This window comes from Chiloscyllium plagiosum, unplaced genomic scaffold (assembly GCF_037043375.1).
Source record: "Chiloscyllium plagiosum isolate Xiang-an unplaced genomic scaffold, Cpla_swu_hap1 HiC_scaffold_9, whole genome shotgun sequence".
In the NCBI taxonomy this organism is placed as follows: domain Eukaryota; kingdom Metazoa; phylum Chordata; class Chondrichthyes; order Orectolobiformes; family Hemiscylliidae; genus Chiloscyllium; species Chiloscyllium plagiosum.
The window spans coordinates 46360936-46385024 of NW_028270147.1; the positions used below are offsets into that span (position 1 = coordinate 46360936).

Consider the following 24089-nt stretch of genomic DNA (forward strand, 5'->3'; position numbering starts at 1 on the left):
TATTTAATTGAGACTACAAACCTGGCTGGTCCGCGGCCCCTCGGGGGAGGAATCCCGCACGAATACGGGTTTTATCATATCTGATGTTAACACATCCCGAGCATGTAAGAGACTTAAATATACACCCTGGTTAGTTGTAGGTTAGATTAGTAGATAGTTGAGTTTTGTCTGTTTGTTTTTTTTTGTTGTTTTGTTTTTTTTTGTCAAATTTTGGCTATTGTATATTTGAGCTAATTGTATATCAATGTTTATATCTGAGAGTTTTGTTTATTTTTGTAAACTTGTAAAAATGTTAAATTTCTAATAAAAATATCTATAAAAAAAAACAAAAAAAAAAAATATTCTAGAGTTCCTCCTCTTTCCTGACTGGCTGCTGAGACGTGTATCCTCTATAATGAACACTAGATTGGGTTGGAATATCTGCTTGGCTTGGACAAGTTGGACTGAAGAGTCTGTTTCCATGCTGTACATCTCTATGACTCGAAGACTCATGCAAAATACCACTTTAATTTATCAACTATCTTCTTAGTTTCCATTATTATTTCTCCAGACGCACGTTCTATGTAGCAAAGTTCATTGTGTTAATACTTTTTACAAAGTGACCCTTACCATAGCTGAAAATGTGTTGCTGGAAAAACGCAGCAGGTCAGGCAGCATCCAGGTAACAGGAGAAGGGCTTATGCCCGAAACGTCGATTCTCCTGTTCCCTGGATGCTGCCTGACCTGCTGCGCTTTTCCAGCGACACATTTTCAGCTCTGATCTCCAGCATCTGCAGACCTCACTTTCTCCTCAAAGACCCTTACCATAGCCCTGGCTACCTTGCTGCTGTACTCCAACTTCTCTATCCTTAATATTTTTTCAGTCATTCCTTGCTGCTTTTCATAGTTTGTCCAATCTTCTGACAAAGATTGTTGTTGCACAATTGTATGCTTCTTTTCCTTAAGTTTGATGCTATCTTTAACTTTTCTAGTTAACCACGAATGGTAGATCCTTCCATTGATATTTTTCTTACTCTTCTGTGCCTTCTGAAATTTTCTTCTAAAGTCTACCACTGCATCTCTATTGACCTACCCTTTAACCCAATTTGCCAATTCACTTTAGTCCGCTCAGCTTTCATGCCCTCATTATTGCCCATATTTAAATGTTAAGAAAACTAAACTGTTTTCTCCTCAGGTTCTTCCAGACATGCAGATTATTTCCAGCATCTTCTGCTCTTAATTCAGAATCCCAGTAAACTTTTGTGAGTAGGTATTTGCAGAAATGAAGGATTTAAAACATTGGCATGTCTGGACAAGACTGTTTCTGGATCAACCTCTCTGCTTCCAGGCATATCTGCATGAAGTATAGTACGGTGTGTTTGTGAAGCAAACATTCAAATTATGGAGAGAAGCCATCGGATCTCTGTTAGCATAAATTCCATCTGGAGAAGAATCCACAGTTACCAATTTATAATTATCATTGTAGATTAAATGGTTGTTGCATACTTATTTTTAAAAACACTGTAGTTGCCCCAGCAAAGTCGCAAAGTCACTATCTTGCTTCAGACAAGACCACAAGTTCAATCATCTGGTCTGGAACACTGAACATAGGAAAGTACAGCACAGAACAGGCCCTTCAGCCTATGGTTTGTGCCGATGATTATTTCTAATCTAAAATAAAATAACCTAACCTACACATCCCTCAATTCACTGCTGTCCATGTGCATGTCCAGCAGTCGCTTAGATGTCCCTAATGACTCTACTTCCATCACCATTGCTGGCAACGCATTCCATGCATTCACAACTCTCTGCGTAAAGAATCTACCTCTGACATCTCCTATATACCTTCCTCCTAATATCTTAAAACTATGACCCCCCCCATGCCAGTCAATCCTGCCCTGGGGAAAACTCTCTGGCTAGTGATTCTATCCATGCCTCTCATTACCCTGTATACCTCGATCAGGTCACTTATCTTCCTCCTTCTCTCCAGCAAGAAAAGTCCGAGCTTAGTCAACTTCTCTTCATAAGACAAGCCCTCCAGTTCAGGCAACATCCTGGTAAACCTCCTTTGCACCCTCTCCAAAGCATCCGTATCTTTCCTTTAAAAGGGCGACCAGAAGTGGACACACTATTCCAAGTGTGATCTCACCAGGGTCTTATAGAGCTGCAGCAAAACCTCGCAGCTCTTAAACTGGTCTGTACTGTATGAGCTCATCTCAAAAGCAACAGTTCAAGGCTGCAGTGTATTTAATTCAGAGAAATTAAAGTCAGCCATCATTCCTGCACCTAATCCATAAATGGAAACACTTAGCTGGGAATCTGTCAGTGTTGATCACAGGAGATGAAACTACAACTGATACCCAGTGTGGCCAAAGACTCACGCATAATGGTGAGTTAGGCATTTATTGGGGGTGTGGGGAAATTACTGCTGTCAATTGAATTGCGGAGCTAAACTCTTCAGGAGAAAGGGGGCAGGTCTAACAAAAGTAGACAGTGCATTGAGAATTGGAGATGGGAGGTCATGTTGTGGCTGTACAGGACATCAGTTACGCCATTTTCAGAATACTGCATTCAGTTCTAGACTTCCTGTCATAGAAAAGATGTTGTGAAACTTTAAAGGGTTCGGAAAGGATTTACAAGGATGTTGCCAGGGTTGGAGGGTTTGAGCTATAGGGAGAGGCTGAATAGGCTGGAGCTATTTTTCCCTTGAGTGCTGGAGGCTGGGGGATGACCTTACAGAAGTTTATAAAATCTTGAAGGGTGAATGGTCAAGGTCTTTTCCCCAGGGTAGGAGAATCCAAAACTGGAGGTTTAATATAGGTTTAAAGTGAGAGACGGAAGATTTAAAGGGATCTGAAGGGCAGCTTCTTCCACTCAGAGGGTAGTGCATGTATGGAATGAACTTCCAGAGAAAGAAATGTAAGCTGGTACAATTACAACATTGAAAGGGCATCTGGATGAGTACATGAATAGGAAGAGCTTGGAGGGATATGGGCCAAATATGAGACTAGATTAATTTAGGATAACTGATCAGTGGTCCAATGAGTTGGTCCAAAGGGTCTGTGCTGTACATCTCTATGACTGACAAAGAAAATTTCAAATATTTCCAGAAGTTTGATAAAATGAAAACAGCTATCTTTGTAGAAGGTCTGGGAAAGAAACTTACCCTGTCCTATATTATGTACTCCTATAGACATTCCAAGAAACTTTGATTTAGTCCAGATGTGAGCATTGAATTGTATCCTTTTTGATAAACATTCTGCATAAAATGCTGAAACTGTGGAAAAAAAAAGGAATATTATGACAAAGACAATTTTCCCTTATTGGACCATTAACAGTTTGTAATAAATTGCACAACTGCCTGACAAAATATGGAAATATGTAAAACTTACAGCATTAAATAGACTTTTTGGCACGTACAGCCCAAGTCGGTATTTCCTCCCCATGTGAGAAAATAATTCTACCATATTCCCACTTTTTTGTCATATTCCTTCATACACGGGCAGACAAAAGTGAAATTCTCCAAAACAAATTTACTATCCTTGAAAAGTTGAAATTGGAAGGGTACTGTCCTGTATAACGGATGGTTAAAAAGCAGGGCAGTAAATTGCTCTGGCATAACTTGTGAGCAATTTTCCCTGTAAGCTGCAAAGCTATACAACACTCTGAAGGTTTCTGCACACGCCAAGTGCAAGTTGGCCTCTTTAAGCTGCTGAACGAACAAAAAAATTAAAAGGCCTGTGCACCTCATCAAATTATCTTTGGGCTACAGAAAAATGAGAAAGTGTAGGTTGTTCATGACAAGTAGCAATCACAGATACAGACAGGTTACCCAAATAAGGAGAAAAAATGTCTTTTGAAACTGCTCATTAGCATTGAAAATTTGGTCATTTATTATATCATAAAATGTTCTGCAGAGTATAGGGTATAAAATGTATAAACCACCAGACAAGTTGGCTGATCAGAAAACAAGTAAACAAACATCAATGCAGATTGCCTTCTGGATAGCTGGGCTGAAGGGAGTATCCAAATTAAGAGACTGTAACTGATGGAAACAAACACATTTGCAGTTTTTGTTAAATATTGGATCACAAAAACTATGACTTCTACTCCAATATAAAATATAGGATAAGATTTTAACTCAGTTTCTTTAGAGAATGCTGCAACATTCTGAAGTCTTGTGTGGTTTCTTAGATTACAGTGGTAACTAGTAAACAGAAAATGCACAAAATCAAGGGTTCACACCATTAACACCTCAACAAGGTTGCATTCCAATCTATATTTTTGACTCCCAATGGGTTCATTCCCTCTGGTCCACTCTTTCTCCATTCCCAATATCTCCTCACATTCCATGGCATCTTCCCATGCAATCGTAGGCATAATACCTGGCTGTTTACCTCCTCCCTCATTATCACCCAAGGCCCCGGACATACTTTCCAGGTGAAGCAGTGATTTACCTGCACTTCATTCAATCTAGTCTACTGTATCATTGCTCACAACATGATCTCCTCTACATTGGGGAACGAAACACAGACTGAGTGATTTCTTTGCAAAATATCTATGTTCTGTCTGCAAAAATAACCTTGAACTTCCAGTTGCCTGCCATTTCAATATATCAACATGTTCCCACACCAACATTTCTGTTGCAGATGTGTTGCAGTATGCAAGCAAGCCTCAATGCAAGCTCGAAGAAAGAAAAAATAATTTTCTGAATGGGGACCCTGCAACCTCCATGACTCAACGCAGAGTTCAACAACTTTAGAGCCTGACTCTATTGGCATGGCTGTTCAGCAGTTAGCCCTGCTGTCTTATAGTGCCAGGGACCTGGCTCGATTCCAGTGGTCTCAATAATTTGCTGCATTAAAAAAGAAATTCTCATTTTCCCAGCAGTTCTTCTGCAACTTATCTTTCTCCATGTTCTCTGGTTACTAATGCTTCTGCCAACAGAAACAGTTCCTTCCTATTTACTCTAATCAAAACTTCTCAATTTTAATGTCTTTTAAGATTCATAGCCTTCTATGCTCTAATGTGTACAATACCACATTCTCTTATATCTTCACACAACCTAGATCTCTTGTCCATTCCAGCAAACCTACTCTGCAAACTCTCAGGTCTTGACAGTCATATTCTAGTTCTAAATGCCAGAAAAGTGAAGTCACCTGCCTGGGAAATGGTAACAAAGGTCACATAATAAAAACAATGTAACTTCTAGTTGGATATATTTAATGAGATTATTGAAATAAACTTACTCGGTGGGTGATGTGACACCTGCTCTGCGACAAATGTCACACTGTTCTGGCTAGCCTCTGGAACTGGACCTTCAGCAACAGATTCCTGTGACAAAGGGGGAAAATATGAGCATATAAAAATGTATTTAGAAATGCAAAAGCTCTGCAAAATTATTTATATCCGTACATGCAACATGAGGTTCAATGTGAACAGGTTTGCTAAAAACAAATTACAAAACATATGTTGCATAAATCAGACCACTGGATTAGAAATATGTTGAAACCAAATTCATTAAGACTGATAAGTGATTTACCGAAATATATTACCTGTGCTTCTCCTTTCCCATTTTAGAATTTGTCTTACTCTATATTATTCCTGTTACATTGCTGGTAATGAATGAAGTTATTTTTCAATACTTGATAAATTTTGACTTGATTCAGCATGACAAATTAAATTATATCCTGCTTTAATCTGATTAACTGTCAAACACTTTATGTGAGGAAGAAGTCATATAGTCAGGTCAAAAGCAAAGTCACTGGCTTGTGGTTTTATATTTGCTGTTTTATGGCTCAGCTTAATTTAAACTTACTAACACGTAAGAATGTTTGAAGTGGGCACAACTTTTACTCAAAGACACAGCTATGTTTTACAATAGATTTGTTTTGTAATAGAAGGTGTGTAACAGGCCTAAATATATTAGTTTGCATAGTCATTGTGAACTTTAACTTGTTTTAGATATCAATAGTTATTGTGGAGTCACAAGATATTGCTGTAGTTACAGGATATCTATAAATGTTCCAGAACTCTCTTTGGGAAGATAGTAATCACCAGAAGATGACACTACATGCTGATATATGCATGAATGGCCTAACTGGTAGTAGCTAGCGAGAGTTAATAAGGTCTGGGTTTTAGTGCTTTGATGCATGAGAACTTAGACTGAAGAGATAAGAAGAACTTCAGAACAGAACAAGATCCCGAAGCCTCGTCAAATCAGTACCCCAAACTGGAGCCCTAATGTGGGTTGGCTGCAAATCTCTTTTATTATGCATAATTTCTTTTGTATCATTATGATAAACTTAATAAATTCTGTAAAACTTGTGAAAACATATTTATATCTGAATGAGTTGTAACTAATCATGACTAGTGACCTTTACATTAACCCTTTCAAACTTCAGTCTGTAATTCTAATTGACATAGATCTTGCAATTAAAGTACACTTCAAACTCTTAGTTTTGCCAAATCATTAAATAATGACCCCTAGTTCTACATTCACAAGAGAAAATATCTTTTCCACATCCATCCTGCCAAGACCTTAAGATGTTTCAATCAGATGTCTTTTTTATTTTTCTAGACTCTATAAGATACAATCTAGCTTGGACAACTTTTCCTGACAACCTGGTCTTTGCTGAACTCCTTTTAATATAATTACATCCTCTCTAAAATAAGGAAACCAATAATGTGCACAGTACTTCAGGTGTGGTCTCAAATACCCTATATAAATTAAGCATAATCTCCCTAGTTTTACAGCCAATCCTGCTCACTATAAATAATAACATTCTATTTGAACATAGAACATTACAGCGCATTACAGACCCTTCCACCCTTGATGTTGCACTGACCTGTGGAACCAATCTGAAGCCCAAGTAACCTACATTATCTCATTCTCATCCATATGTCTATCCAATGACCATTTAAATGAGAGTCCACTACTGTTGCAGGCAGTGCATTCATGTCCCCACTACTCTATGGGGAAAGAAATTACCTCTGACATCTGTCCTGTATCTATCACCCCTCAATTTAAAGCTATGTCCTCTCATGCTAACCATTGCCAACCAAGGAAAAAGGCTCTCACCATCCAACCTATCTAACCCTCTGATTATCTTATATGTCTCTATTAAGTCACCTCTCAATCTTCTTCTCTCTAACAAAAACAGCCTCGAGTCCCACAGCCTTTCCTCATAAGACCTTCCCTCCACACCAGGCAACATCCTAGTAAATCTCTGAACCCTTTCCAAACCTTCCACATCCTTCCCATAATGCGGTGACCAGAACTGTACGCAATACTCTAAATGTGGCTGTACCAGAGTTTTGTACAGCTGCAGCATGATCTGATGGTTCTCAAACTCAATCTCTCCTACCAATAAAAGCTAACATACCTAGGATTCTTAACAATCCTAAGAAACCTGGGTGGCAACTTTCAAGGATCTATGTACCTGGACACCAAGATCTCTCTGCTCATCTAGACTACCAAGAATCTTACCATTAGCCCAGTACTCTGCATTCCTGTTACTCCTTCCAAAGTGAATCACCTCACACTTTTCCTCATTAAATTCCATTTGCCACCTGTCAGCCCAGCTCTGCAGTTTATCTATGTCTCTCTGTAACCTACAACATCCTTCATCACTATCCACAACTCTACCGACCTTGGTGTCATCTACAAATTTAATAACCCATCAGTCTATCCCTTCATCTAGGTCATTTATAAAAATGGCAATTAGCTTTCCTAATTACTTCCTGAACAGTGATTCATGCACGAGGACATCCAGATCCTGCTGCATCTCAGAGCACTGTAATCTCTCACCATTTAGATATTATACTTTATTTGTATTCTCCCTATAAAATCAACAACTTTACATTTTTCTACTCTCTACTCAGTTTACCAGATCTGCGCCCACTCACTTATCTACATTCTTCTTAGCCTCATGTCTTCTGCTCAACTTACCTGTCTATGTATCATGAGCAATTTTAGCAACCATATCTTATGTCTCCTCATCCAAGTAAATTTTTAAAAGTTGATAGCCCAGCACTGATCATTGTGGCATTCCACTTATAAAATCTTGCTAATCAGGAAATGATCCATTCTTCCTGCTCTACGTCCTGTTGCCAACCCAATCTTCTACACAAGGGCAGGAGAGCCTTTTCCTGCTCCTGGTTATCTGGTCCTTTGAGACCGCTCCACCATTCAATAAGATCATTGCTGATCTTTTCATAGCCTCAGCTTCACTTACCTACCCTCTCACCGTAATTCTTAATTCCTTTACTTTTCAAAATATTCTTAGTTTTAAAAGCATTCAATGAGGAAGCCTCAACCACTTCACTGGGCAGGGACTTCCACTACCCTTTGGGTGAAGGCAATCCTCCTCAATTCAGTCCTAAGTCTGCTACCCCCACCCAATTTTGAGGCTATGCCCTCTTGGTCTAGTTTCACCTGCCAGTGGAAACATCTTCCCTGCTTCTATCTTATCTATTCCCTTCATAATTTTATGTTTCTATAAGATCTCCTCTCATTCTTCTAAATTCCAATGAATATTATCCCGGTCTACTCAGTATCTCCTCATAGGACAACCCCCTCAATTCCAGAATCAACCTAGTGAACCTCCTCTGCACCCTCTCAAGTGCCAGTATATCCTTTCTCAAGTAAGGAGATCAAAACTGCATGCAGTACTCCAGCTGTGATCTCACCAGTATCCTAAACAGCTGCAACATAACCTCTCTGCCTTTAAACTCAATTCCTTCAGCAATGAAGGAGAAAATCCCATTTGCCTTCCTAATTACCTGTTGCACCTGCAGACCAACCTTCTGTGATTCATGCAAAAGGACACCCAGGTCCCTCTGCACAGCAGCATGCTGCAATTTTTTATCATTCAAATAATAGTCCTTTTTACTGTTAGCCCGACCAAAATGGATGACTTTACAGTTATCAACATTGTACTCCATCTGCTAGGCCTTTGCTCACTCACTTAAACTATCTATATCCCTCTGCAAAGTTTCAGAGTCCTCTGCACACTTTGCTCTACCACTTACCTTGGTGTCATCACCAACTTTAACTCACTACATATGGTCCTCAACTCCAAATCATCTACATAAATTGTAAATAATTGTGATCCCAACACTGATCCCTGACGGACATTACCAGTCACTGATCACCAACCAGAAAAGCACTCACTTATTCCCAGTCTTTGCTTCCTGTTGGTTAACAATCCTTTATCCATGCTAATACTTTGCCCGTAATGCCGTGCACCTTTATCTTATGCAGCAGCCTTTTCTGCAACACCTTGTCGAATACCTTTTGGAAATCCAGGTACACATCTACTGAGTCCCCATTGTCCACCATGCTTGTAATGTCTTCATAGAATTCCAGTAAATTAATTAAATGTGACATGCCTTTCATGAATATATGAACTCATGAAATGGGACAATTTCTATCTAGATGTCTTGCTATTTTTTTTCCTTGATGATAGATTCAAGCATTTTCTCCACTACAGAAGTTACACTACACATGCTAATGTATTACCTTTCATTTTCCACAATAACCTTTCATGTGGAACCTTATCAAATGGCTTCTGGTAATCCAAGTACAGCACATTCATTGGTTTCCCCTTTATCAACATCATATTACATCCTCACATAACTCAAAAACTTGGTTAAACCCGATTTCTCTTTCATAAAATCATATGGACTCTGTCTAATTCCCATGAGCTTTTCTAAATTCCCTGATATGATAATAATCTTTACTAATAGTTTCTAAAAATCTGGTCTGCAGTTGTCTACTTTCTGTCTCCCAGCTTCTTGAACAAAGGAATTATATTTGGCATTCTCTAATGTAATGGAACCTTCTCAGAGTCCAAGGAGTTTTGGAAAATACGACCCAGGAACCGTTCACCTTCATTTCCAATGATTTGCTTCCCTAATGACTTTCTCACATTTCTTCATATATAATCATTTCTGAGATGTTGCTTACATCCTCTATAGTGAAGATCTGGCAATTCATCTGCCTCCTATTATTAATACTCCAGATAGCTGGATCCCTGCAGTTCAGCATCTTTGCTCATCATTTAATGACAACAAGTGTTGTGCAAGATGATTGAGAACCAAGAGGCATTATTCTACATTAAAAAGGTGCTACATGAAAATTAGAGATATTCTTGGAAAACTAAAATGTTCTAAATTATGTGCATCTCAGGACATGCAATAAAATCAGTTGGGTATTAGCATATTTTACAATTGAAGGCGTGACATTTGAAAAGCTTTTGGGGCGGCAAAAGTTAAGATTGTAAACTGCTTCATTCTTCATTTCATAATAGCTCCTGATTTTCTTTTAATGTCTCATTGAATATCATTCATTGGTGATATTCAAAACATTTAAAACAATTGCTTACAATGGAAATGTTGCAAGCAGTTTTCAGTTTGACATTTTAATCAAACTTTTGGGCATAAGATCTTTTCATGTGTTGGTAGATGTATTTCTCATTCACCTATTTTAAGCCTGACTGAATTTTGAAATGGTTTGGTTTGGTAGAGAGCAGCTACATACAAACCAACACTGAATTAAATCAACTGGATGGAAGTCCAACACAGAATTAATGGGCAGCATTAGTACAGACATAAACACAAGCATAAAATTCTCAGAATATGCTGATAACAATCAAGCAAAAGAAAACCGACAGGAAATGAGAAATTGGAAGAAAGAATTAATGACGTGGTGTAAAGGTTTGTTAGGAGGAAAGAGTACTTTTCAAGGAGGTGTGAACTGGAAGGAATTTGGTAGATTTCTTTGTCAACAATTTTTATGCTTGCAAGAGTGATCTTTCCTCTCAGTTAGTAAGACAGAAGCATTATCTTTTTCTGTATTAAGTGTACTTTAACTGACATTCATGGCACAATACTGACTGTGGGAAGAAATTCAGAAATTAAACTAATTTTACAGCCAAAACATATGTTATGAGCATGTGATTTATACATGTGTATTAATATAATTTATTTTGGGACTGAATTTTGAACAATTGACATACACATTTTGAACGTCTGAAGTGATTTAATTAATTCAACATAGGTATTTCCCTAGACACGGTGATTACTTATTAAAAACACAATCTTAAAGACATAGTTCAGGAAGACTTATGGGAATTTGTTTGCAAAGGGAGGTTTTTACAAGTGAACAAAGTAAACAGCTGTACCTGAAGTTTTCAGTTTAAGAGGTCAGAAATTGATTCTACATCTTTTGATCTGGGGAAGCACCTATTGCTTAGAAAAAAGATGGTTTCAGTATGTGTGTGGTTTGGAAGAGTCATGGCTGAAGCTAGATGTATGAAACAGTTGCTTTTGAGAAAGGGATGCAGTTTAGGACAGTTCAAGAAGAAGTTAACTCATCATAAGGAAGTTAATATAAAAGTTCCAGGCCAGAAGTGTATGGTTAAAACTCTGAGGAGGTTATGCAAAACTGCGAAAGACTAAGCTCGGACAATGTAATGTTTATTGCCTAAGCCAAATCTGTACCACTGTTTGCCTGTTTTTCAGTAGAAGACCATCTAATTAAAACCAACATATTAAATTTCTTTCAAAGATCAGACTTTTCCGATAATATCAGTTGAGACCACAACAAATGATAATTAGAAAAAGCAACTTACTGTATTATCTTCTACTTCATTCTCAGGGAGATTCCAATGACATTTGAATACCTCTCCTAAAATGGGATTGTATGGTTTCTTGGCTACAGATCCCTTGCGACCAGCATGAAAGGCTGACAGGTACCATTTGACAACCTGTACCATTCGGTCTCTTGGGTCACTTTGGTCTACAATACTTTAGAAACAAAATGTGAAAGTTTTGTTTCATTGGTTAGTAAAGTAATCACATACAACAGATGTGGCAAGAACAACCTTCTGAAAGGCTCTGTGATGAGGTAATTGATCCGATACGTTATTCTCAGAGTGATGAAATGGACAAAAGACCTGCCTTAGCAGTCTGCCAATTTTCCATCATAACAAGATGCCCAAGCAATAACTCAGGCTCTCTGATTTTTTTCTTCTCTCCTAGAATAAGTACTTGATCTTCAGTCAACATAGACCTCCAAGATGTGTAATTCAATTCCACTGTTTTGGAGGAGGCAGGGTAACAAGGCGATGTCAGGGACTTAGACATCTAAACTTACAAATTTACATCATTCTCCAGGCTCAGATACAATATTGGAGGTCACATATAAAAGTCCATCATTGAGTCAATACAATGTGTGAAGAATCTTAATAGCTCAAGATTTTAACCTAATTACTAAAGAAGTTCATAATAATTAAAATATCTTCATAAAGCTATACATAGATTATGATAACTTAAATTAAATAAAAAGTTTAATAAAAAGTAAAAATGTATACAAACCAGTCCCAAATGACATAGAAATGAATTATCATAATTACAGGATTTTCAAATCAATGCAATAGTCAAATTAACCTGATGTGATGAATTCCTTTATTATCTGTATGTATATTTGTGCTGTGAGTTGAAGCACTTCATGAATATTGCAATATTCAAGGCACAGAGAGTTTCAATGGATTGCTACATTTGAGTCCCACTGCTTAGTTTTGACTGTGCTATAATATTAGTTACACTTAATCCTGTCTTTGAACAAGGGTTGAGCCTGTCACGTTTTCAATTTCTTACTAAAACTGTTCAGGAGAAACAGATTACCAACTCCGAGACATAGGTAGTTGGAGAAGAAATTGCAAAAAATCCATGCGGAAAAGAACGAGTTGGACTATGAAAAGGCAACTGACGTACAACAAGTCTGTGTAATTGGGGACCCAGGACCTGGTCAGGAACAGTTGGTTACTCTGCACTGTTAGAATTTAGGGAGAGGTTACAGGTAGCTACGTTTGGAGTCAGTGTAATGTTAAAAGATTAAATGGGAATACCTTTCTGGACATTAATGTTAAAGAGTTAGACTGTAAAACTGAACATTCTGGAGGTGGGTGGGGATGACATTCTGAGTGACGAAAAGCATGCAGAATGCGGATAACTATCCTTTGTAATTTACACTTCATTCACAGTCATTTACTATTACTCCCCTGCTATTGTCAAGTTAAATTATAATTCATTGCTTCCAACCAGGAACACTTTCTAGCCAGAGGTATGTCGCACCTGCATTGCCTTGGAGAATCACTGAGTCAGGAAATGGTCTGCATAATGATTCCCCAGGATTAGGGCATTAGCATTTGCATCATCTCCAAGGATGATCTCATCCTGCAATTGTACCGAGGGTAACATGTGACTTGGGATATCTTGAGTGGCATGTGACTATGTGGGAGTGGCCAGAGTATCTGTAAGCATTGCCAACTAACTTGTATAAAGGGGATGCATTTTCTTTGTTCAGGGTCTCTTCATGCCGCGAAGTGTATCAGGAGGGGTGACCGAGCTTGTACAAGCTTTATTAAACTTTAACAGCTTTATTAAACTTTGCAATTTGGTGTGTGCGATTTGCATCTTGTGTGCGAAACCTTGGGGAAAAAAAACCTGACATCAGGATTTCAAAAGGATCTTGAAAGCTGTGGAACCTCAGAAGAAACCATGTGCTATTAAGGCAGATTGGAGTTTAGGAAATGAACCCAGAAGCAATACTGGGTTGCTAAAGCTTGCTGTTTGTGAAATATTGGAGTTGTGACCATCAGTGCTGGAGTACAATTTCTAAGAATCTAAAAGACCATGCTCCTATGAAAGAAAGGTGAACATCCAGAATATGAGCAGTCATTGGAGGTAGTCAGTGAAGAAGCAGCTGTTGAGACATTTTCAAAGCCAGATTAACAAAACTGAATAACTCAAGTACCTTGAGAAATCTTAATGAGAATAATAAAAATAAATTCACATAATACAAAACAAAATAATTCAATAAACATCTGGAATTAAGAGTCTAATGTTGAGCATGAATCCATTGTTGATTGATGGAAAAACTCATCTGGTTCTCTAATGGCCTTTAGGAAAGAAAATTGCCATCCTTTTCTGGTCTGGCCTACATGTAACTCCAGATACACAGTAACTTGGTTGACTCTTCACTGCCCTCCGGGCAATTAGGGATGGACAAAAAAAAATACTGGCCTATCCAGTGATAGCCTGTGTATGAATGAAGAAAAACAAAACATCTGGAGATCCAAAGTATCACTAATGGACACTAAATTTGTGGACTAGGAGTGGGGGTGTTCCTGAGAAATCCATGGTATCTGTTTTGATTGCATTTTCTAATACTAAACCAGATTCAAAGTCAAACCAATATAATTGCCCGTATTCATCATTCTGGTTAAATTTAAATTTTTTATGCCAATGGAGGAGTGAGACAAGAAAGGAATCAGTGTACCTATCCAGCAACAGTTATGACATTACTAAGAATACTTACCTCACAAACAAATCAGGGTGCGCAAAAAAATCAGCATACATTTCCAACAATGATCGCCTTTCCAAAATGAATGTGGGAAGAACCACCTGCAAGTTAAATGAAAAGTTTCAATGTTGTCTTGAAAATTAAAACAAAGAGATGGTTCTGTGCAAGAGAGCTAGATTATAAATTAATGATAGAATAAATAAAGAGGTATACTTTTGAAAAAGAAATGGAAAAATCTCAGATTACACCTCTACTAGATTGTATGTACATTTCTATCATTGGAATTTTCATTTTATTAATTTCAGTAGATAAACAAGAACAACAGAAATAAGGGTGGTTTTCAAGAAACTGACAAAATAAACCAAAAGTAATAATTTGTATTTTGTGTTATGAAGTTGAAGCCACTGTACTATACATTTAAGAATTCTGAACTCAGAGCTTACAAGCACCTGTGTGATATAACTAGATGGCAGTCCCAGAGATACCGGAAAATTGAAAATATGTAATATTTGGCTGTGAAATGGATACCTGAGTTGGTTGCTGTTTTGACAATTCAAGTTTGACCAGTTTAAATTATGCCCCAGGATACTAAATCCCAATTGAGTTTGAAATTGTTGTTTTGCGAACATTGAACCAATGAGACAATCCAATGCTGGGGATATAAAAAAGCAGGCATTTTGAAAATTGGACAGAGCAACTGCCATCAACACGATCCAAAAAATTAGGGAACACTCTCTATCAAAGGCACCTTTCCATATGAAACATATTTGCAGTAAAAAGAAAGACGACGACCCAGGGACATCTGCAGCCGGAAGACAGACACGGAAGACAACAGCCGCTGTGTAGCTTTGAAATTAAGTTGATGTGATTTTAATGTGTCTTATATGGAAGAGTATATTGTTATAGAGTTGGAGACAGATAATAAGCAGATAAGAAAAAGGGGGCTTAGAGTCATGAATAGTTGTTGTTTAATGTTTACTTTTAGAGTTAAAGAATAAATTTATTTTATTTTCTTTAAATGTTGGAATTTGGGAGTTTTCTGTCACTCCTAGTTTAGTAGATTTGATGCGAGGTGAGCTTCTCTGGGTGTTTGGTTTAATTAACAGAAAGGTTCGCCACCATGTCATAACACTTTGCTAATCAACAAATAAGTACTGATGTATAATGATTATTTTCCCAATGGCTCTATACCAGATAGTAAGAATGCAAGAGATTTACCACTGTTTATTCACCTTCAGAATAGTATTTCTGAAAACAACATTAGTGTTTCCACTGCAAGTAGCACCTTTGTAAACATTTCATGGTTCTTAAGTGAATACATGTGAAAATAAACCTAATTATAATTCAGATGCTTCAAAGTCCTTACCTTGGTCAGGTCCATGCCCAGTCGGACCTGAGACAGAAGATGCATAATGACACTCTTATGCTCTTCCACAGATTCCCCCTCACCTTCATCATCCCTTTCATCATGTGTGTCAAACAGCTCTGATAAATAAAACAAGGAATTAGAAATAATATGTAAAAGGAGACTAGAGTAACTTTAAATTACCAATTTTACATTTTATAATTTGATTTTACTAATTAACCTGGTGAAGTCCATAGTTTCATGGATAATTCACAGCAGACCTGCTTATAAATCATTAATACTGTTGTCAAATTAATTTCTTATTAGTCTAGTAGTACTCCTGGTGTCCATGAGGAACCAATTCCATTATTATAGACAGTGTGAACACTGTTGCAGGAGCAATATCAGTGTGTAAAATAACTTCTTTGCCAAAGTTTATGCCATTAATTGGAAAATCTCACTGTTAGATATATCAAAACAGAAATCTGAAGAAGATCTGGCCTGATTTTGGAATCCATTTGCTAATCTATTTAAATGAAAGTTAATTAAAGGTTAACTGGAATTAATGATAATGTTAATATGTGACAAAAAAAATCTGCACTTTGAAAATCAAAAGAACTGATTATGCTGTAAATCAGAAACAAAAATAGAAGTTGCTGGAAAAGCTCAGCAACTGTGAAGAGAAATCAGACTTAACGTTTCAGGTCCAATGACCCTTCCTCAGAACTTCCTCAGTTCTGAGAAGGGTTACCTGAACTGAAACGTTAACTCTGATTTCTCCTTACAGATGCTGCCAGACCTGCTCAGCATTTCCAACAAATTCTGTTTTTGCTTCTGCACTTTGAAACATTGGACATTTTGTTTGAATATGTTGTGTCATAAGATCCACATTGCCTCTCCACAAACTACATTTCCTTTTGTCATGATTTTTAAATGCACTTTAGTTGTCTCTATAAATTGCTGCTTCAACATTTTCCAATAAATTTTTCTGCATCAACTGTCAGAAGGCTATTGCTCTCAAGTGACATTGTTTCTACTTTAGTGATGTTAGCATCACAGACAACAGCTGCTGTCATCCCACATATTAAAACTTTCATTTACTGACCAATGTTGGACGTCACCGTAGATAAATAAATACACACAGCACATGAAACCCATGAAAAAAATTGTTATATATGTATTGATGGACATACAAATTGCAAAGCAAACAGCAGACAAAAATACAGTAAAAGAGCAAGTTCTGAAAGTAATTAATGTAGTAATAAGTAATTAATTCATGCTGGGAGCGATGTCCTTAAGAAGGTCCTAATTGTTATGTTTATTTAAAGGTAACATTTTAGTCATGCTACTTCTTCTACAGAGGGATTCAGAAAAAGAAGCGATTGCATTATTTTGCATAAGATTTATAATTCTTGATCTTCCTAATGAACAGATGTGACACTCATCTATTCAATAATATAGACTGGAAGCTACTGCAAAATAGCTTTAGGTATGAAAATATGGAAAATTATATTTCCTTCAAAATATTATAAGCTGCACTTCTAGTAATAAAATTAGTTCAGCAAAATGACAACAAGTAGCATTGGAAGTTCCTTTCAAAGAGTAATTCTCAATTTAAGAAAAGGATGCAGTTCAGCAAAACAGTACCTGTATCATTTGTTCCATTAGACATGGATGAATTCAAAGATTCAGTGGTGTCTGGTCTTTTCAGACTGTCACCTGTGTTGCTGTGTGAGATCACTACCGAAGATATTGAGCTACAAAAATATTAAAAATGGCATTAAATAAAAATTTATTTTATGAGTATTTAAGAAATAATTTCTATTGCAAATGGCTCTTTAAACAGCAGTTATTTCTAATATTTATGATTAAATAGTTTCCCTCATTCAACAATTTAAAATTGGCATGTACTAACAAGCTTCACAGTTAATTCCCTTGTCTGCACTTCTTTTAAAATGTAACCTGTTTTTCTAATCCACCTGTTCAGAGATACACTTCTGAAGCAGGTGGGACATGAACCCAGGTCTCCCTTGTCTGGGATTAGGACATTACCACTGCACCACAGGAGGTCCCCTTGTCTGCACTATTAACAATAAAAAGGTACAAAGAGCACCTGTGGCATAAGATAACTAACACTCGATACAATATCAAATGCAAGGGAGGACTGTATTAAAAGGTGATTTGCTATTTAATCTTTAATGTTGTCCTAATATCATGAAAATCACCTCCAAAAAAAGCCACAGCATATCTACAGCAGTCATGAATGGATAAATGTGCAGTTATTTTGCATAATTTCTCATTTTTCATAGAATCAATACGGCACAGAAGGGACTATTTGGCCCATTGAGTCAATACGGTCAAAGCTATACTAAATCTATTCTAATCACACTTCACAATACCAGGACCATAGTCTTGATTGTTATGACACTTCAAGTGCTCAACCAAGTACTTTTTAAAAAGTTGTGAGGTCACCTGCCTCAATTACCCTCCCAGATGGTGCATTCCACACCCTCATCACACTCTGGATGAAAAGATTGTTTCCTCACATTTCCTTTAATTTTTAGTTATGTCCCACTTGTTATTAACCCTTCAACTGAGGGAAACAGCTGCTATTTAATCACCCTATCCCTAATAATCTTACACACCTCCATCAGTTTCCCTATGACTCCTGTGAGACCCACTGGTCTGTCATTCCTGGTATATTGATATCACCCTTCTTGAAAAGCTGAATCACATTAATGGTCCTCCAGTCCATTCAAAACCTTTAACGGCCACAAAGCAATTTTTTTTAAATGGGCAGTTGGAAGGGAAAATATAAAACAACTTCCCTGTATTTTGATAAAGAACAACAATTCTAGATAAAGCTTAAATCAACTAATGCAAATTGACACATCTGAAATCTAATTTTTAACATAACTTTTAGATGGAGATTCAAAAATGAGCTGAACAATTATAATAAAGTAATAATGTGACAAGTGCATTTTAAAAAATCCTGAACTTTTAATGAAAATTTGAAATCTGATAATTTCTGAAACAGTAGTTCCCAACTTTTCTGCTCCAAGTTCACCATCGCCTGTGCTTATAGATATCCCATAGATCTCTTGACAAAATTACACATTTGGTATTTTGAAAAAGAAGTTGTACAATTAAACATATTACTTTGTCTTTACTATACCAGTATGAAAATTGTTAGTGTTACGAGCAACTATTCTCAATTTATTTGTCAACATTCTAATATCACATGGTCTCCCTGGTTAATATCCTCTTTCAGAAGTCTGCAATTGCATACCAATGCTAACATGAAAGCAATATTGTGTGATCTGACTCCTCTACATTGTGCCAATCTCACAGATGACTTCAAACTTCTTTCTTCTCCACACTCCTCCCATTTCCCTCACACTTGTCATCATGGAACAGAGGAAGGTCTACAATATGATGTCAGATGATTAACATCCTCAAAACCAGCCTCCAGTGTGGGAAACTGTCTCAGTCAAACTGGCGTTGCAATACCAACATTCTTAATCGTAGCAGAAGTATGCATTCATTTGGTCAAAACATTTCAAAAGCACTTCACAGTAAATAATCTTCAAATTGCAGGGATCCTATGTAGACAGGCCAACTTGGACGACATTTAATTTTTTTTCCCCAGGTAGGGAGCAATCAGCTTATGACGTAAGTCGTGTTTTATTAAACACACTCTTGTTGTCTTGTAGAGAGAGAGATAGAAAGAGAGAGAGATCGAGAGAGAGAGAGAGATCGAGAGAGAGAGAGAGATCGAGAGAGAGAGAGATCGAGAGAGGGAGAGGTTGAGAGGGGGAGAGGGAGAGGGGGAGGGGGAGGGGGAAGAGAGAGATCGAGAGACCGAGCGAGACCGAGGGAGAGCGAGACCGAGGGAGAGCGAGACCGAGGGAGAGCGAGACCGAGGGAGAGCGAGACCGAGCGCGAGGGAGAGGGAGAGCGAGATCGAGGGAGAGCGAGATCGAGGGAGAGCGAGATCGAGGGAGAGCGAGATCGAGGGAGAGCGAGATCGAGGGAGAGCGAGATCGAGGGAGAGCGAGATCGAGGGAGAGCGAGATCGAGGGAGAGCGAGATCGAGGGAGAGCGAGATCGAGGGAGAGCGAGATCGAGGGAGAGCGAGAGCGAGGGAGAGCGAGAGCGAGGGAGAGCGAGAGCGAGAGCGAGGGAGAGCGAGAGCGAGAGCGAGGGAGAGCGAGAGCGAGGGAGAGCGAGAGCGAGGGAGAGCGAGAGCGAGGGAGAGCGAGATCGAGGGAGAGCGAGATCGAGGGAGAGCGAGATCGAGGGAGAGCGAGATCGAGGGAGAGCGAGATCGAGGGAGAGCGAGATCGAAGGAGAGCGAGATCGAGGGAGAGCGAGATCGAGGGAGAGCGAGATCGAGGGAGAGCGAGATCGAGGGAGAGCGAGATCGAGGGAGAGCGAGATCGAGGGAGAGCGAGATCGAGGGAGAGCGAGATCGAGGGAGAGCGAGAGCGAGAGCGAGGGAGAGCGAGAGCGAGGGAGAGCGAGAGCGAGGGAGAGCGAGAGCGAGGGAGAGCGAGAGCGAGGGAGAGCGAGATCGAGGGAGAGCGAGATCGAGGGAGAGCGAGATCGAGGGAGAGCGAGATCGAGGGAGAGCGAGATCGAGGGAGAGCGAGATCGAGGGAGAGCGAGATCGAGGGAGAGCGAGATCGAGGGAGAGCGAGATCGAGGGAGAGCGAGATCGAGGGAGAGCGAGATCGAGGGAGAGCGAGATCGAGGGAGAGCGAGATCGAGGGAGAGCGAGATCGAGGGAGAGCGAGATCGAGGGAGAGCGACCGAGAGAGAGAGAGTTCGAGAGAGTTCGAGAGTTCGAGACAGAGAGAGAGAGAGAGAGAGAGAGAGTGTTCGAGAGTTCGAGAGTTCGAGAGAGATCGAGAGATCGAGAGATCGAGAGATCGAGAGTTCGAGAGTTCGAGAGTTCGAGAGTTCGAGAGTTCGAGAGAGAGTTCGAGAGAGAGAGTTCGAGAGTTCGAGAGAGAGAGAGAGAGAGTTCGAGAGAGAGAGAGAGAGTGAGTTCGAGAGAGAGAGAGAGAGTGAGTTCGAGAGAGAGAGAGAGAGAGTTCGAGAGAGAGTTCGAGAGAGAGAGAGAGTTCGAGAGAGAGAGAGATCGAGAGAGAGATCGAGAGAGAGATCGAGAGAGAGATCGAGAGAGAGATCGAGAGAGAGATCGAGATCGAGAGAGAGAGATCGAGAGAGAGAGATCGAGAGAGAGAGATCGAGAGAGAGAGATCGAGAGAGAGAGAGAGAGTGAGTTCGAGAGAGAGAGAGAGAGAGTTCGAGAGAGAGTTCGAGAGAGAGAGAGAGTTCGAGAGAGAGAGAGATCGAGAGAGAGATCGAGAGAGAGATCGAGAGAGAGATCGAGAGAGAGATCGAGAGAGAGATCGAGATCGAGAGAGAGAGATCGAGAGAGAGAGATCGAGAGAGAGAGATCGAGAGAGAGAGATCGAGAGAGAGAGATCGAGAGAGAGAGATCGAGAGAGAGAGATCGAGAGAGAGAGATCGAGAGAGAGAGAGAGAGAGAGAGAGAGAGAGAGATCGAGAGATCGAGAGAGATCGAGAGATCGAGAGAGATCGAGAGATCGAGAGAGAGAGAGAGATCGAGAGAGAGAGAGAGATCGAGAGAGAGAGAGATCAAGTGAGAGAGAGAGAGATCGAGAGAGATCGAGAGAGATCGAGAGAGAGATCGAGAGAGAGATCGAGAGAGAGATCGAGAGAGAGATCGAGAGAGAGATCGAGAGAGAGATCGAGAGAGAGATCGAGAGAGAGATCGAGAGAGAGATCGAGAGAGAGAGATCGAGAGAGAGAGATCGAGAGAGATCGAGAGAGAGAGAGATCGAGAGAGAGAGAGAGATCGAGAGAGAGAGATCGAGAGAGAGAGAGAGATCGAGAGAGAGATCGAGAGAGAGATCGAGAGAGAGATCGAGAGAGAGATCGAGAGAGAGATCGAGAGAGATATCGAGAGAGATATCGAGAGAGATATCGAGTGATCGAGAGAGAGAGATCGAGAGAGAGAGAGAGATCGAGAGAGAGAGAGATCGAGAGAGAGAGATCGAGAGAGAGAGATCGAGAGAGAGATCGAGAGAGATCGAGAGAGATCGAGAGAGATCGAGAGAGAGAGATCAAGTGAGAGAGATCAAGTGAGAGAGATCGAGAGAGAGAGATCGAGAGAGAGAGATCGAGAGAGAGAGATCGAGAGAGAGAGATCGAGAGAGAGAGATCGAGAGAGAGAGATCGAGAGAGAGAGATCGAGAGAGAGAGATCGAGAGAGAGAGATCGAGAGAGAGAGATCGAAAGAGAGAGATCGAGAGAGAGAGAAAGAGATCGAGAGAGATCGAGAGAGAGAGATCGAGAGATCGAGAGAGATCGAGAGAGAGATCGAGAGAGATCGAGAGAGAGAGATCGAGAGAGAGAGATCGAGAGAGAGAGATCGAGAGAGAGAGATCGAGAGAGAGAGATCGAGAGAGAGAGATCGAGAGAGAGAGAGATCGAGAGAGAGAGATCGAGAGAGAGAGATCGAGAGAGAGAGATCGAGAGAGAGAGATCGAGATCGAGAGAGAGAGATCGAGAGAGAGAGATCGAGATCGAGAGAGAGAGATCGAGAGAGATCGAGAGAGAGAGAGATATCGAGTGAGAGAGAGATCGAGAGAGAGAGAGAGAGAGATCGAGAGAGAGATCGAGAGAGAGATCGAGAGAGAGATCAAGTGAGAGAAAGAGATCGAGATCGAGAGAGAGAGATCGAGAGAGATCGAGAGAGAGATCGAGAGATCGAAAGAGAGAGAGAGATCGAGAGATCGAGAGATCGAGAGATCGAGAGATCGAGAGAGAGAGAGATCGAGAGAGAGAGATCGAGAGAGAGAGAGAGAGAGATCGAGAGAGAGAGAGAGAGATCGAGAGAGAGAGAGAGAGATCGAGAGAGAGAGAGAGAGAGAGATCGAGAGAGAGAGATCGAGAGAGAGAGAGAGAGATCGAGAGAGAGAGAGAGATCGAGAGAGAGAGAGAGATCGAGAGAGAGAGAGAGATCGAGAGAGAGAGATCGATCGAGAGAGATCGATCGAGAGAGATCGAGAGAGAGAGATCGAGAGAGAGAGAGATCGAGAGAGAGAGAGAGAGAGAGAGAGATCGAGAGAGAGATCGAGAGAGAGAGAGATCGAGAGAGAGAGATCGAGAGAGAGAGATCGAGAGAGAGAGATCGAGAGAGAGAGATCGAGAGAGAGATCAAGTGAGAGAAAGAGATCGAGATCGAGAGATCGAGAGATCGAGAGATCGAGAGATCGAGATCGAGATCGAGAGAGAGATCGAGCGAGAGATCGAGAGAGAGATCGAGAGAGAGAGAGATCGAGAGAGAGAGATCGAGAGAGAGAGCGATCGAGAGAGAGAGAGAGATCGAGAGAGAGAGAGAGATCGAGAGAGAGAGAGAGATCGAGAGAGAGAGAGAGATCGAGAGAGAGATCGAGAGATCGAGAGAGATCGAGAGATCGAGAGAGAGAGAGAGATCGAGAGAGAGAGAGAGATCGAGAGAGAGAGATCGAGAGAGAGAGAGAGATCGAGAGAGAGACAGAGATCGAGAGAGAGATCGAGAGAGAGAGAGAGAGATCGAGAGAGAGAGATCGAGAGAGAGAGAGAGAGATCGAGAGAGAGAGAGAGATCGAGAGAGAGAGAGATCGAGAGAGAGAGAGAGATCGAGAGAGAGAGAGAGTGAGAGAGAGAGAGAGATCGAGAGAGATCGAGAGAGATCGAGAGAGATCGAGAGAGATCGAGAGAGATCGAGAGAGATCGAGAGAGATCGAGAGAGATCGAGAGAGAGATCGCGAGAGAGATCGCGAGAGAGATCGCGAGAGAGATCGCGAGAGAGATCGCGAGAGAGATCGCGAGAGAGATCGCGAGAGAGATCGCGAGAGAGATCGCGAGAGAGATCGCGAGAGAGATCGCGAGAGAGATCGCGAGAGAGATCGCGAGAGAGATCGCGAGAGAGATCGAGAGAGAGATCGAGAGAGACGGAGAGAGATCGAGAGAGACGGAGAGAGATCGAGAGAGACGGAGAGAGATCGAGAGAGACGGAGAGAGATCGAGACAGAGAGATCGAGAGAGAGAGATCGAGAGAGAGAGATCGAGAGAGAGAGATCGAGAGAGAGAGATCGAGAGAGAGAGATCGAGAGAGAGAGAGATCGAGAGAGAGAGAGAGAGATCGAGAGAGAGAGATCGAGAGAGAGAGAGATCGAGAGAGAGAGAGATCGAGAGAGAGAGAGAGAGATCGAGAGAGAGAGAGAGATCGAGAGAGAGAGAGAGATCGAGAGAGAGAGAGATCGAGAGAGAGAGAGAGATCGAGAGAGAGATCGAGAGAGATATCGAGTGATCGAG

At 40.3% G+C, this 24089-nt stretch overlaps 1 protein-coding gene and 1 pseudogene across 3 annotated transcripts in view; both read right to left on the bottom strand.

The window, feature by feature from the left end:
* Window positions 1-24089, bottom strand: part of osbpl9 (oxysterol binding protein-like 9) — a 291494-nt gene that overhangs the window by 14453 nt on the left and 252952 nt on the right. For all 3 annotated transcript variants that reach the window (XM_087990606.1, XM_087990605.1, XM_043699206.2), the window contains 6 exons: window positions 17343-17452; window positions 15717-15835; window positions 14366-14451; window positions 11616-11790; window positions 5229-5313; window positions 3146-3256 (listed from right to left, as the gene is read on the bottom strand). In XM_087990606.1, coding sequence (XP_087846732.1) covers window positions 3146-3256; window positions 5229-5313; window positions 11616-11790; window positions 14366-14451; window positions 15717-15835; window positions 17343-17452 — 686 coding nt within the window. The remainder of the gene's footprint in view (window positions 1-3145; window positions 3257-5228; window positions 5314-11615; window positions 11791-14365; window positions 14452-15716; window positions 15836-17342; window positions 17453-24089) is intronic.
* On the bottom strand, window positions 18431-20513 carry LOC148149140 (uncharacterized; annotated as a pseudogene).